The 15,112-nt window shown below is 39.6% G+C and overlaps 1 protein-coding gene across 4 annotated transcripts in view; it reads left to right on the top strand.

Moving 5' to 3' along the window:
* dars2 (aspartyl-tRNA synthetase 2, mitochondrial) overlaps positions 1 to 15,112 on the top strand; it is a 28,496-nt gene that overhangs the window by 11,709 nt on the left and 1,675 nt on the right. The window contains exons 6-15 of one of the 4 annotated variants that reach the window (XR_013547793.1): positions 437 to 560; positions 1,563 to 1,609; positions 1,793 to 1,899; positions 4,215 to 4,294; positions 4,568 to 4,743; positions 6,441 to 6,548; positions 8,277 to 8,339; positions 11,549 to 11,701; positions 12,152 to 12,365; positions 13,725 to 13,835. Coding sequence is in view for 3 of the 4 variants with exons in the window: in XM_078407428.1 (XP_078263554.1) it covers positions 437 to 560; positions 1,563 to 1,609; positions 1,793 to 1,899; positions 4,215 to 4,294; positions 4,568 to 4,743; positions 6,441 to 6,548; positions 8,277 to 8,339; positions 11,549 to 11,701; positions 12,152 to 12,370; positions 13,725 to 13,835 (1,188 nt within the window). In the remaining variant the exon portion in view is untranslated. Of the gene's footprint in view, positions 1 to 436; positions 561 to 1,562; positions 1,610 to 1,792; positions 1,900 to 4,214; positions 4,295 to 4,563; positions 4,744 to 6,440; positions 6,549 to 8,276; positions 8,340 to 11,548; positions 11,702 to 12,151; positions 12,371 to 13,724; positions 13,836 to 15,112 lie in introns of all 4 variants that reach the window. The other 3 variants (XM_078407428.1, XM_078407429.1, XM_078407430.1) reach the window with 3 other exon arrangements.

Raw genomic sequence — 15,112 nt, 5'->3', positions numbered from 1 at the left:
TTCACCGCTTTTTGTAATCTCCATCGAACCTTCACATTCATGTTGCTGAACCAGGATGTGTTGCAACCGGTTAATACTAATTGTATTAACTCCATCTGTTACATGTCTTAGCTGATCTAATTCAGCTCCGAACAGTGATCAGTCCTGAACTAATATCTCAACAGCACACCATGTTGAGCCACTTCAGCTCTAGAGGTTGACTGTTTGAGCATCTAAAAATTATGTAAATTAAACGAGTCGATGCCTTGATGATACATAGACATTTGTATCTGCCCCACCTGATCCTAGTCAAAAGAAGTAGCAAGTGATGATCTGGAATTTGCTGCCAGGACAAGTGATGAAAGCAGATTCAATAGTAATTTTCAAAAAGTGGATAGGTATCCTTCTTGAGCTGTGAGACTGTATTTTAAAATTCCAAATTACTACCTTTCTGCAGAAATCAGAAGCACTGCGAATGCAGCACCGATACTTGGACCTGAGGAGCTCTCGAATGCAATACGCCATGCGACTTCGCTCTCAGATGGTCATGAGAATGCGGGAGTATCTCTGTAATTTACATGGTGAGAAACAACAATGTGAGGATTTCACATCTGACTCTCCATTTAAAATTATTTTTTCTTTATCCTTTTATAACTATTTTTTCGTAGCATTCTTGCAGCCAGGAGTTAGTGCATTCCAGCCTCCCTGAAGGGTCATGTGCATATTCCTTGACTTTTATCAATGGAGTGTTGAGGGGATGCCACTGTATTACAGAATAAATGCCATCCAGTTGCTCAGACGGACTGTATACTCTTGGTGTCTGCATTAACAATTCTCCTTCAGTCAACATTTCAAAAATATATTTATCTTATTTCTTATATTCTCATTCCAGGTTCTTACTTTGCACCTTTGCTTTGTTTACTCTGCAGTAAAGATGGTGCTTCAGAGAACATGAAAGGCATTGTTGGCTCTGATGATTAAATTTCCTTGTGATAAGATGCTTCAGTTGGATTTTCTCTGTTGTATTACTTTGATCATTTTCTAAGGCAATATTACAATTTTCATAAAATGCATCAAATAATAGAAAGCACTAGAATAGGGTGGACCGTTTGGGTCCCAAACTCTCCTGAGGGAGCCACTCACCCCAGCCCTGGCCTGCCATCGCTACGGGTCCTGCCCCTTCAGCTCCACTCCCCCACCCCTCATTGGCTGCCACCCCCTCCCATTGTCACATTCCCCCCCTCATTGGCCGCCACTCCAGTCACTCGGGCGGGTCCCGCCCCCCTCCCATTGTGACATGGCTGACGGGCAAGCGCAGGTTGAAAAGAGATTTTTAACGTTTAAAAGGGTGATTTTTAAAGTTTAAAAAGTGAAAAAAAATTAAAATATAACAACCGTTTGAACCACAAGACAATGGTGATTATCGTGGTGCTAAAATTGTTGCGCTATTGTGTACCGTTTTGGCTGTATTTCAATAACACACAAAATCATATATATATATATATATATAATATGTGAAATCTGTGAAAATCAACAAACAATGCATGCAGTACCTAGCTATTTTCTCATGTTTTTATATTCAGGTTTTGTAGATGTGGAGACACCAACATTGTTTAAGAAAACACCAGGAGTAAGTATGTTTTGGTATTTTCTTCTTTATATTTAATATTTCCAAAAACTTCAATTTTTTTTACAACCTAATCACCAAACCTGGTGTGTGAACACGTGAAATACTGAAAATTGTTTCAGTTTTCAGGTGGCAGGGATGGACATTATAAGCTTTCACTAAATTTAACTTGTTCCTTTTTCTCAGGGAGCAAAGGAATTTGTGGTGCCTTCAAGGGAGCCAGGGAAATTTTATAGTCTCCCACAAAGCCCTCAGCAGTTCAAGCAGTTACTGATGGTTGGAGGACTGGACAGGTAAAGTCTTATTCTAACCAATAATGGGGACATGAATTATGACTTTTGTTTAGAGATATTAAAACAAAAAGTACCTTAAAATAAGAATAATACCCGATGGGACCATCTGACATGTTCCATTTGCAACACTCTGGAAATTGAAACTGCCCATGCCAGTGTATTACAAGACCCAACTGTTGATCTGTGACAAGTAACACTTGTGCTTCAAATGCTAAGTGTAGTCATCCACAGAGGAAATGGTATTTACTACCTACAGTGCCCTCCATAATGTTTGGGACAAAGACCCATCATTTATTTATTTGCCTCTACTCCACAATTTAAGATTTGTAATAGAAAAAAATCACATGTGGTTATAAGTGCACATTGTCAGATTTTATTAAAGGGTATTTTTATACATTTTGGTTTCACCATGTAGAAATTATAGCTGTGTTTATACATGGTCGTCGTCCGTCCCCGCCCATTTCAGGGCATTCTCTTGTGTCTCTCACAACATTGACATCAAGAAGATTAAGAATGGCAGTCACAGAGGAGGGGGGAGGTTGATCACCATCTGCAGCTTCTCTAAATCGTACATCATCCTAACTTGGAATTACCTTCCCATTCCTTCATTGTTTCTGAGTAAATCCTGGAACTCTCTTCTAACAATTCTGCGGAAGTTCTTAAGAAGGGCTACACTGGTTCCATGAGGTAGAACTCCAACATCTTCTGTTGGGTTATTATGGATGGGCAATAAATAGTGACCTTCCTATTATTATTATTCAGATTCAAGGTATTATTCTGACCTTACAAGACTAAATGCAAACTTCAATTTAAAGCCAAAAATAACCATTATTCCAACTGGGTTTTGCTCAATCATATTGTTTTTGAATAATTCACATGTGGATTATAATTTTTATCGATTTTTAAATTTTAATCAGTTGTGCAGTTTATATTGACATAATTGTCATCATAGCATCATAGGCCAAAGGCCCTGTTTCTCTGTCCTAATTTGAAACTGGGAATGCCGTGTCTCCCATATCTTTTAGTTGCGCACTAACCTTTTACACATATACAGTGGTAGAATTTGAGTGTTTATTATTTGATTAAATAATTATGGTAGAACTGAGAGAGAACAAGTCAACGTGGTAAACATTGTCAAACCTTTACAGTCACATTTTTTTCCCATTGCACGTGCAAAACCTTTATCTGAAGTTTAGCTACAAAACGCAACAAAGGAAATGCATGTCATGTTGTTTGCTTGATTTCTATGAAACACTCCTGAGATGCAAAGGTTTAAGTCTTAACTGCAGTTCATTTTTGTATGCTTTTTCATTCTGATTTCTAGGACTGAACTTCAGAAATTCAAAGACCTTTTTGTGTGTGTATGGTGTAACCATACAAAACTTAAGTGTTGAAGCAGTTTTTAAAAAAAAAAGGCATTTCCAAAAGCAGACTCGTCCATCCTGTATCCTGAAATGTGCAACTTTATTCTTGACATGCAAGGAAACACAGGTCATATAACAAACAGTTATTTGTTAAGTTTGACCATTTGGACTGGTTGTTAGAGCCAATCCATCATCCACTCAAATGACCTCTGCTAAAACATATGCTCCAGATTATTGGTCAAATAAATCTTCAAGATTCAATCAGAGAGTAGGTAGCAAAACAAATATTTAGTGATTAACTTGCACAATGTTTCAAACTGACATTTGGGAAGTTTTATTTTGTCATTAAATGTTAATCAAATTTCTCATAGTGTGATGGGGGGCACTTCAACTCCACAGTGTTCATTTAGGATGCTGTCCCATTGTGGCCAAGGTTTTCTTCAAAGTACCAGTGTGAATATGCCTTCTTAATTCATTACCAAACATCCACAGCAATTATTATAGCACTACATTCAATTTCACTCATACATATTAATTCCATCTATCTTGCCATCAAACTCGGTTACTAATCTAAACGGTTCCCCCAATAATATCTGTGTTTTATCAGGTATTTTGATATTTCTTCATTCTGTATACAAATTGGCTCTCTATTAATTCATCAAATTTGTATGTAAAGTTTCAATTCTTGAGCAGAAAGCTTATGAAACAGTCAATAAATGTAGTAGTTTTTAGTTTATGATTTGCTCCTGGTTGCCTCAGTAATCTCCATTTCATTTTCACCAAAAGAAAATCCAAATTATGAGATTGCAGATGTTGAATTTTAATGCTACAGAATGCCATAAAATAATTTAATAATGTCCAGAAAACAAACTTGGTGGTCTTTAGTTTTAGTTCCTGGGGGATATTACATGTAAATATTGCATTGGTTCACATGTAACATAATCTCAACAGGTACTTCCAAGTGGCTCGTTGTTATAGAGATGAAGGCTCAAAGCCTGACCGACAACCTGAATTTACCCAGGTGAGCTATGGTGAGTTTGGAATTTAGAGGAAAGGCAAAAGAAGAATAAGTTTAATTTCTTTATGTCAATGAAACTTTAATTTCTGATTAAATCATTCCACCAAAATACATTTTGGCTTATTTTAAAGCAAGTGGCAGCAAAATGTATTAATGTGCGTGCTATAGGTAACAATTACATAGAAGTCGCTAATTTTTTTTAAATGAAAGATTCTAAAATGTGCTGCTCTGCGTATAACTATGCATTTTATACTATCTCTAATGCTCAGGTGTCCTTTTCAGATAGATATTGAGATGTCCTTTGTAGACCAGATGGGGATTCAGAAACTGATTGAAGGATTAATAGAGTACTCCTGGCCGAAGGACAAAGGACCTATCTCTACGCCTTTCTCATTAATGACATATCAAGAGGCTATTGACAACTATGGCGTTGATAAACCCGATACTCGATTTGGAATGAAGGTTGGTTTCCTTAGGATGAGGTGTACATTTGTTTGACATAATTATAAATAGGTTGCCTGAAAATTCTTGATTTTTAACAAGTGCAAGAGGCTCTGGTGGATCAGTTTCCCTGCAGCAAGATGGGAACAAAAGGGTCACATTGACGGCACCTAGTGAGATTTTCAGCAATGACAATTTGATTGTGTATTGAACTTTTAAAGTTGTTAGATGTTTCTCAGTACATTGACACTAAACGACATAATAAGAAAATAGAGCAGGTAATATAGGTAAATTTTAATAAGAATTTGAAAGAGGTGCAATTAAAACTCATTGTTAATTCCAGAGCATGGGGCATAGGCAGTTAGAAACATAGAAAATAGGTGCAGGAGGAGGCCATTCGGCCCTTCGAGTCAGCACCGCCATTCATTGTGATCATGGCTGATCGTCCCCAATCAATAACCCGTGCCTGCCTTCTCCCCATATCCCTTGATTCCACTAGCCCCTAGAGCTCTATCTAACTCTATTAAATCCATCCAGTGATTTGGCTTCCACTGCCCTCTGGCAGAGAATTCCACAAATTCACAACTCTCTGGGTGAAAAAGTTTTTTCTCACCTCAGTTTTAAATGGCCTCCCCTTTATTCTAAGACTATGACCCCTGGTTCTGGACTCGCCCAACATTGGGAACATTTTTCCTGCATCTAGCTTGTCCAGTCCTTTTATAATTTTATATGTTTCTATAAGATCCCCTCTCATCCTTCTAAACTCCAGTGAATACAAGCCTAGTCTTTTCAATCTTTCCTCATATGACAGTCCCGCCACCCCAGGGATCAATCTCGTGAACCTACGCTGCACTGCCTCAATTACAAGGATGTCCTTCCTCAAATTAGGAGACCAAAACTGTACACAATACTCCAGATGTGGTCTTACCAGGGCCCTATATAACTGCAGAAGAACCTCTTTACTCCTATACTGAAATCCTCTTATGAAGGTCAACATTCCATTAGCTTTCTTCTCTGCCTGCTGTACCTGCACGCCAACTAGTTCTAGCATGACGGTCAGAATGGGTCACTGAAAACAGGCCAACAATGAGGAAATGCAGAGATCTGGGTTTATAAGGCTGTAGGAGGTTACAGAATTAGTGAACATTGAGGGACTTGGATATATAAATGCATTTTATAAATTGGGTGTTGCCAGATTAGATATCTTTGAGAGTCAGCAAGACCTTGAAATTTTATGTAATTTTGGATTAGGCAGTTGTGAATCTGTTGAAGTTAATTGAGAATAGAGCCTTGAAAGCAATGAAAAAAACGAGTAGAATAGTTGAGTGCAGAGCAAGTATAGATGAGAATTATGGCGGCAAATGAGCTGAGGCAGAAAAGGAAGTATGGCGATCTTAATGAAAAGGCTTTGATGTTGTATTCTTAACTCAGTCAGGATTCTGCATTTGTGAGAAGCATTTCATACGATTATTAATTACAGGAATTAGTTACTACCCTTGGCTTCACGATCACTTCAATCGTATGGTTGATCAATGGGCAAATTATAAACTTCAAAATAAATATTTCTGATGTCCTGTTCAAATTCTCTAGTATTTGAACAGGACTGATCTGAAATATTTATTTTGAGATTTTTAATATACTTGATCAAATTAGGGTCAAGATGGCAATTTATGCTTTTGAACTGCTCTCCTAAAGTGCATTTTTGTTTAAAAAAATAGATTATTGATGTCACTGAAATGTTCAAAAATACAGAGGTTTCTTTTCTACATGATGCATTGTCCCATACTTGTGGTGTTGTACGAGCAATCTCAATCACTGAAGGGGCTGTAAGTATAACAGAATTATGATTTTCTCAGGGGGTCAAAAGTCAAGAATGTTTTATTGTCATGTGTCCCAGATAGAACAATGAAATTCTTACTTGCTGCAGCACAACACAATATGTAAAAATAGTACACTGTAAACAATATGATAAATGAGAAAAAAAAGTATATAGCCAGTGGTCAAGGGTGTTAAACCCTTTGGTGCTGCAGGTGACATGTTGGTGGTAGTTTGGGAGTGATTTTTTCAGGTTGGTTTTGTTGAAGTCCCCGGCTATTGTGGTAAAGGCTTTGGGGTACGCTGTCTGGTGCTTGTTGACCACGGTGTGCAGCTCCTCCAATGCTAGACAGATGTCTGCCTAGGTCAGGATGATGGAGGTGAATTCCCTCAGGAGGTAGAAAGGGGGGCGCTTCACTGCCAGATGTTCCAGGTGTGGAGAGCAGGAGTTAGACAGAACTGCCACGACTGAGCACCACAAAGAGTTGACCATGAGGCAGATGCCACTGCCTCTCCCTTTCCCAGATGCATGCATACGGTCCATACGATGGATAGAGAAACCTTCAGGCTGGACGGCTGAGTCTGGGGAGCTGGGGGTGAGCCATGTCTCGGTGAAACAGAACACAGAGCATTCCCTCAGCTCCCTTTGGTAAAGCAGACTTGACCGTAAGTCCTCCACTTTATTTTCCAGTGATTGTACATTGGCTAGTAGGATGGTAGGGAGAGGGGGTCGTGCACTTCAGTCTGACGTAGTCTTGCCCGCTGGCCACGTTTCTGGACAGCATGAAGGCCTCCCCGGTGTTTCCAGGTACTGTACTTACTGTTCCTGCGATCCTCCGCCAGGTCAGGGATTTCCCTGCAATCGGGAATTGCCTTACAGTCAGCAGCTCCATTGCTGCCGGTAGATCGCAATAGCGCTAATGCGTTTAAATGCCTCAGGAGCTTGTCGGTTCCAACGCTGGTTTCTGCTGTTCCTTTTATACAGTGTAAGAAAATAACTGCAGATGCTGGTACAAATTGAAGGTATCACAAAATGCTGGAGTAACTCAGCAGGTCAGGCAGCATCTAGGAGAGAGGGAATGGGTGACGTTTCGGGTCGAGACCCTTCTTCAGACTGATGTCAGGGGGGCGGGACAAAGAAAGGATATAGGTGGAGACAGGAAGACAGTGGGAGAACTGGGAAGGGGGAGGGGGGGAGGGGGAAAAAGAGAGAAACACAGAGGAACTATCTAAAGTTGGAGAAGTCAATGTTCATACCGTTGGGCTGCAAGCTGCCCAAGCGAAATATGAGGTGCTGTTCTTCCAATTTCCGGTTGGCCTCACTATGGCACTGGAGGAGGCCCATGACAGACAGGAACCAAGACAAGTTAAAAATGAACATTGATGAGAGTGGTGTACTGAAAGTTAGCAAGAGTGGAAAACACAGATTTATAGTACTAATCCTAATTATAGACTTGTAAAATGATAATGTATCAAAAAAATAATTGGGCTTTTCAACTGGGATTGTTTAGTTAACCACATCAAATAGTGTAGATTGTAGAATTGTAAGATGTAAATTCATAGTCTGAACCATGCAGTTATGCTGAAGGTCCTAGCAAAGGCTCAAGCTCATGGATAGTTACTCTCACATTTGTTCTGGCACTGTTTGTAACAGAAAAGCCAAAGACAGGGTGGGAGAGAAATAAGGGAAACATTGTACTTTTTCCATTTAATTACATTCGATGTTTTCATTCTTTCAGAAACTTTTGAAAAAGAAGGATTTAGAAAATCTTATGAAACTGGCAAAGGCCCAGATGAATCAGGTAATGCAGTAGCATGTATTGCTTTTATAGAAAGTGTAATTAACAAAGGCACTTACACACAGAATAAATTGGACATTTTCCCATTTTTCAGTTAAGATTAATTGTGTTATTAGACCAGATTATCTTCAAATAACCAAAATTTTAAATATGAAAAAATGCTTTTTATAATCTAAGCAACTGGATCATACTTGGTGTCATGTTCCAGAACACAACCTGTTATGCCACAGGTTTGAGCAGGCATGTAAAATTGTAAATATGGTTGTTCAAGCTAATCATTAAACAGAAAATCTCTTTAATAATCTTGTTGACCACTTAATTTAAAAATACTGGCAGATAAATTCAAAGTGCTAGTTTAGACTTCATTCACAATAATATCAATGTACTACTACAGCAAATGAAAAAAGTTTTCAGGCCACATTTTTCTAGGTTGTGCCATCTTCTGGGTAGATATGAACAGATCAGTCCTGTATGGAATCTAGCAATGATTTTACTTAAACTACAAACAACTTTTCCACCTGGGTCACATAGAAATATAGAAAATAGGTGCAGGAGTAGGCCATTCGGCCCTTCGAGCCTGCACCGCCATTCAATATGATCATGGCTGATCATCCAGCTCAGTAACCTGTACCTGCCTTCTCTCCATACCCCCTGATCCCTTTAGCCACAAGGGCCACATCTAACTCCCTCTTAAATATAGCCAATGAACTGGCCTCATCTACCTTCTGTGGCAGAGAATTCCACAGACTCATCACTCTGTGTGAAGAAATGTTTTCTCATCTCGGTCCTAAAAGACTTCCCCCTTACCCTTAAGCTGTGACCCCCTGGTTCTGGACTTCCCCAACATCGGGAACGATCTTCCCGCATCTAGCCTCTCCAACCCCTTAAGAATTTTATATGTTTCTATAAGATCCCCCCTCAGTCTTCTAAATTCCAGCGAGTATAAGCCTAGTCTATCCAGTCTTTCTTCATATGAAAGTCCTGCCATCCCAGGGATCAATCTGGTGAACCTTCTCTGTACTCCCTGTAAGGCTAGAATGTCCTTCCTCAGATTAGGAGACCAAAACTGTACACAATACTCCAGGTGCGGTCTCACCAAGGCCCTGTACAACTGCAGCAGAACCTCCCTGCTCCTATACTCAAATCCTCTTGCTATGAATGCTAACATACTATTCGCTTTCTTCACTGCCTGCTGCACCTGCATGCCTACTTTCAATGACTGGTGCACCATGACACCCAGGTCACGATGCATCTCCCCTTTTCCTAATTGGCCACCATTCAGGTGTTCTTGCCGCCAAAGTGGATAACCTCATATTTATCCACATTATATTGCATCTGCCATGCATTTGCCCACTCGCCTAATCTATCCAAGTCACTCTGCAGCCTCCTAGCATCCTCCTCGCAGCTAACACTGCCACCCAGCTTCGTGTCATCCGCAAACTTAGAGATGTTGCATTCAATTCCCTCGTCCAAATCATTAATATATATTGTAAATAACTGGGGTCCCAGCACTGAGCCTTGCGGTACCCCACTAGTCACTGCCTGCCATTCCGAAAAGGACCCGTGTATTCCTACTCTTTGCTTCCTGTCCGCCAACCAATTCTCTATCCACCTCAACACTGAACCCCCAATACCGTGTGCTTTAAGTTTGTACACCAATCTCCTATGTGGGACCTTGTCGAAGGCCTTCTGAAAGTCCAGATATAACACATCGACTGGTTCTCGCTTATCCACTCTACTAGTTACATCCTCGAAAAATTCTATAAGATTCGTCAGACACGATTTGCCTTTCATAAATCCATGCTGACTTTGTCCGATGATTTCACCACTTTCCAAATGTGATGCTATCACGTCTTTAATAACTGACTAGCATTTTCCCCACTACCGATGTTAGGCTAACTGGTCTATAATTCCCTGTTTTCTCTCTCCCTCCCTTTTTAAAAAGTGGGGTTACATTGTGAAATAATTGACTTATTCTTGCCAATTATTTTAAAAAGATTAGACAAAGTCACATCTATTAATCTTAGAATTGATGCTAACATCTATTAAGCATAGAATCAAAGCCAGCTGCCGTTAAATTTAATTATTAGCTTCTGAGCATTTGTTATTGAAATCAGAGGCATCAAAGCTCTGTCACAATAATTCAGCGCAGACAGTTGAAATTATTGAGTAGCAATGCATGCAAAACACAGATCCTTTGCAAATGCTAATCTCATAGCATTTTGTAGAAGAAGTACAGCGGATAGAGTTGAATGTTAATATGTGCATATCATTGATCTGTCGATAACCCAACACAAGCTAGAAACAATATTATTTAGAGACAAAAGTTTTGAATGTCTATGTACAAAATCCACTTTAAATACTCGTATCTAAAAAGTACAGTGATTAAAGTTTTTCTTTCATCTCAAATTGGCAGAATGAAAGGTGGAGAAATTCATATCTAATGATATGAATATCTAATACAATCCCACCGGCAGCATTGTTTTCATTTTGGGACATGGCACATCCGCAAGGTAAAATTGCCTAAAAAGGAGTGAGAGTTTAGTTTCATAAGGATGTTACAGGGACTTACATGATGATGGCAGTTTGCCTAAACTTTATTACTAGGAGTTGCAAAATTATGAATTTCATAACTAAGGTGCTTAAAAAAAAACTTGTTGGTGCAGATGCAGAGAAAGTTCTGACTATTTTCCTGTACTTTTTCTTTGTAAATGCTGATACATTATCAAGCAATTATGTACAATACCTGCAGAGCTTATGTTGTTAAATGGGAATGTAGCACATGGATAGAAAATCATTGGAGATGGAGGTTTCAATTTAGAACAGTACAGGCCTAAAAGGATTGATCTCAAACTATATTGATGCAAAATTAGGAGGCAGGAAGCAGTAGGAAGTAATTTCCTTGATGGACCTGAACATTTGTCTCAGGTTTTTACTTGGCACAGATGCAGCAGAAAGCAGCACGGAATCACTGACTATAAGATAGGTGCTATTGTTCTCTGTATAGTGCATTCTAAAACTATGGCTCCAATGTTATTGTAGTGCAACCATCATTGGGTTACTGAGTCACCTGTTTTGCTCTCCTTCCAGAAAATCATTTGCAGTGCTAGCCCCTTCATCTCAGACATGATATAGTTGCTAGACATAAGAGACCACTGCAGTAACTGAAGATAATACCTCCTCTGTCACTTATGATTGATCTAATCCAACAGGACCTGACTTTTTTTGTGCTGCAACCTGATGGTGCATTGAAATCTCCACTTGCCAAAATCCTAACGAATCTGGAGCAATTACAGCTATGTCAGACAACAAATCTCCATAAAGATGATGTACTGATACTTGCAGGAGGTGACAAGGCAAAAGTAGTAAGTATTTAATTAAAAGTTATTAGAGACCACTCACTACCCAAGGAAAAAATAAACATTAATTTGTAAATTAATGAGGATTAGTGCAGATTACAGTGGCTAATCAAAGATAGCCTGAGATAATTTATCTCCATGTTCAACCCCGGCTTCGGGTGCTGTCTGTATGGAGTCTGTATGTTCTCCCTGTGACCGTGTGGGTTTTCTCAGATCTTCGGTTTCCTCCCACATTCCAAAGACGTACAGATTTGTTGGTTAATTGGCTTGGTATAAATGTAAGTTGTCCCTAGTGTGTGAGGGGTAGTGTTAATGTGCGGGGATCGCTGGTTGGTGCGGACTCTGGGCAGAAGGGCCTGTCTCTGCGCTTTATCTCGAAACCAAAACTAAATTAAACACTGTCATATACAATATGTGATGTAAAGTGAGACATTTATATTTTATCTTTTTCCTCAGAGTGCTGCATTAGGGAAGGTGCGGCTGGAATGTGCTAACATACTGGAGTGTAGAGGAATTGCCCTCCGAAACCCAAATACATTTAATTTCCTGTGGGTTGTCGACTTCCCACTGTTTCTACCAAAAGAAGAGCGATCTGAAGAGTACGAATCAGCCCATCACCCCTTCACAGCTCCTCACCCAGATGATGCCCACCTCATTTACACAGAGCCTGGTAAGGTATGGCGACAAAATATAAATTATAAAGGCAAATTCTTAGTTACTTTTATAAACTTTGGACAATACTATTATATATTTGTACCTTCAGGGATAGATCTCATAGGTATATCAATGGCTTTTGATTTGGAGTTAATTAGGTGATTTTTACTGTGGCTTCATTGTAAGAGAATTCCCAAAGCTTATTGGGGAAATAATAATTGGTGGTCATCTCCTAAAATGAATGACTCACCAGTGTAAATAGCAGATGTAGCAGAGTTTAGATGCTTGATCATCCAAGAGATTCTCAGCCAGCAAGGCTAAGGCTGCAGCAAATGAAGGCTGCAGTAAAAATAAGATCTGTCTGATTTACTCTCCTTCAAGTTTGTCTTATGCAAGAGAAGACAGACAGACTCTTACAAGCTGCAACAAAACTTGGTCTTACACCCAATACAGCAAAGCCACAGGTGATGAAGATCTTCTCCAGAACCAGCAACCCTGCCCGCATGCACATCACTGCCCTAGAGGAGGTAGAAACATTCACATCACTGGAGGAGCAGATGCAGACATAAAAAGCAGAATCAATAAGGCTAGGGTGATGTTTAACATGCTCAGGAAGATTTGAAGCTCAAAACACATCTCAATCAACACCAAAATTCGCATCTTTAACTCAAATGTGAAGCAGGTGATGCTGTGTGGATCAGAGACATGGATAACAACAAAACACGCAACAAACAGGCTGCAAACATTCATTAACATCTGCCCCAGGAGAATACTAAACATCTGGCGGAGAAACAAAGTAAGCAATGTGGACCTGTGGAAAAGAACAAGCCAGGATCCCATTGACTTACAAATTCAAAGGAGAAAATGGAGTTGGATTGGACACACCCTCAGAAAACCCACCACAAACATCACCCAGCAAGCCCTGAAATGGAACCCCCAAAAGGAAAAGAGGTCGCCCCAGGAACAGCTGCAGAAGCGGTGTCCAGGCAGAAATGTCTGGGAGTGGGCTCAACTGGGGAGATCTCGAAAGAACCGCCAACAACTAAGTGAGGTGGGGGACATTTGTCATTGGCCTATGCTCCCCAGAGGAGCAAAGGGCTTAAGATGAAGAGGAAGTTTGTCTTACATTTAAGATCAGAACAAAAATGTAACCATGTGGATTATTGTTTTATTTGAACTTGAGGATCTGCTGCACAACCTCAATTACCTGGAATGGTGTGCAGATCCTTTCAAATGTCCTGCTTTCCCTTTCAAAGGGATTCTGCTTTCCCTTCATGATTGCTTTCAGAGTTGCTGAGTATTTACAGCCTTTTCTATTCAAAGTATCCAAAGTATTTTGCTTGTGTTTAGTATTGCTGAATTCTGTTTTCTTCAGGTGAGGAGTCAACATTATGACCTTGTACTAAATGGCAATGAAATAGGAGGAGGCTCCATTAGAATACATAATATGGAATTGCAGAAGTATGTACTCGAGTCGATATTAAAGGTATGTGTGTAACTGAATTTGTCTGATTGTTTCTCAATGAAGTGTCAAAAGAAAATCTATCAAATTTCGTTTCCTCTAGAAATTTGCGACAGGTACAGTTAGTAAATCACTATTAGGAAGCATGACCTCAGAATATGTGTTTAGCCATTCAGGACACAATGCCTCATTCCAAAGTGTGTTGTAAACATTTGAACTTATCTGATGGTAATAGATGTGTAGTTAGTGAGTATATTTGATGCCATTATTGATATGTTTTGTGGATATTAAGGAAATCAGGAAAATATAAAGTGATGGAGATACAGAATTAGCCAGGAACTTTAATAGCAAAGCAGATTTTAATAGGCCTCAGGTAATTGCCTTTCTGGCTTCTTCAAAACAATATCCAATTCTGCTTCTATTCTTATCCTTGTCCCATTAATTATAATTTAGTCAGTAACCATTATGTGCTATTGTAAGAAACATCTTTGGAAATTTGAGGCACGACTTCAACTTTGGTACCATTTGTTTACCACTTAAGTCGTTAACCCATCATGATTTGTTTTTACCAGTCTATACCTGAGATACAGGGAGACGTTGGGCAGACTAGGACTTCAGTCCATGGAGCACAAAAGGCAGATCTTATTGAGGTGTACAAAATCATGAAGGGATTTGATAGGGTGAATGCATAGTTTTTTTCCCGAGGGTAGAAGAATCAAGAACTGGAGAATATAGGATTATGGTGAGAGGGGCAATATTATCGGAATATGAGGAGAACCTTTTTTCGCACAGAGGGTTTTTGAGTACAGGTGCTCCCCGCCTTATGATGCTTCGACTTACGATATTTCGATTTTGCGATGGTGCAAATGGCAGCGACCCATAGCGAGCCGCAGCTCGCTTCAGGCCACGTGATCACGTGTATTCAATGCATTTCGACGTACGATATTTTTGGTTTCCGATGGGTTTCTCGGAATGTAACCCCATCATAATTGAGGAGCATCTGTATATGGAATGGGCTGCCAAAAGTAGTAGTTGAGGAAGGTATAATAACAAAATTTAAAGGACATTTGGAAGGAAGGTTTAGAGGGGTATGGGTTATGTGTGGTCAAAAGGGACTAGCTTGGATGAGGCATCTGGGTCAGCATGGCCGAGTTGGGCTAATGACCTGTTTATGTGCTGTATGACTATATCTACAGCAATATTCATGTAATGATGTGTAAATGAATGTTCCCCTGTACTTCACTTGTTGGTAAATAGTTTTTTGGTTCTTGACACTTCTTACAACTTCAAGCAAAATATTT

The sequence above is a fragment of the Rhinoraja longicauda genome, chromosome 11, assembly GCF_053455715.1.
Source record: "Rhinoraja longicauda isolate Sanriku21f chromosome 11, sRhiLon1.1, whole genome shotgun sequence".
Classification (NCBI taxonomy): domain Eukaryota; kingdom Metazoa; phylum Chordata; class Chondrichthyes; order Rajiformes; family Arhynchobatidae; genus Rhinoraja; species Rhinoraja longicauda.
Note: the sequence above shows the minus strand (reverse complement) of the source record. Positions and strands in the feature narration are given on the sequence as shown.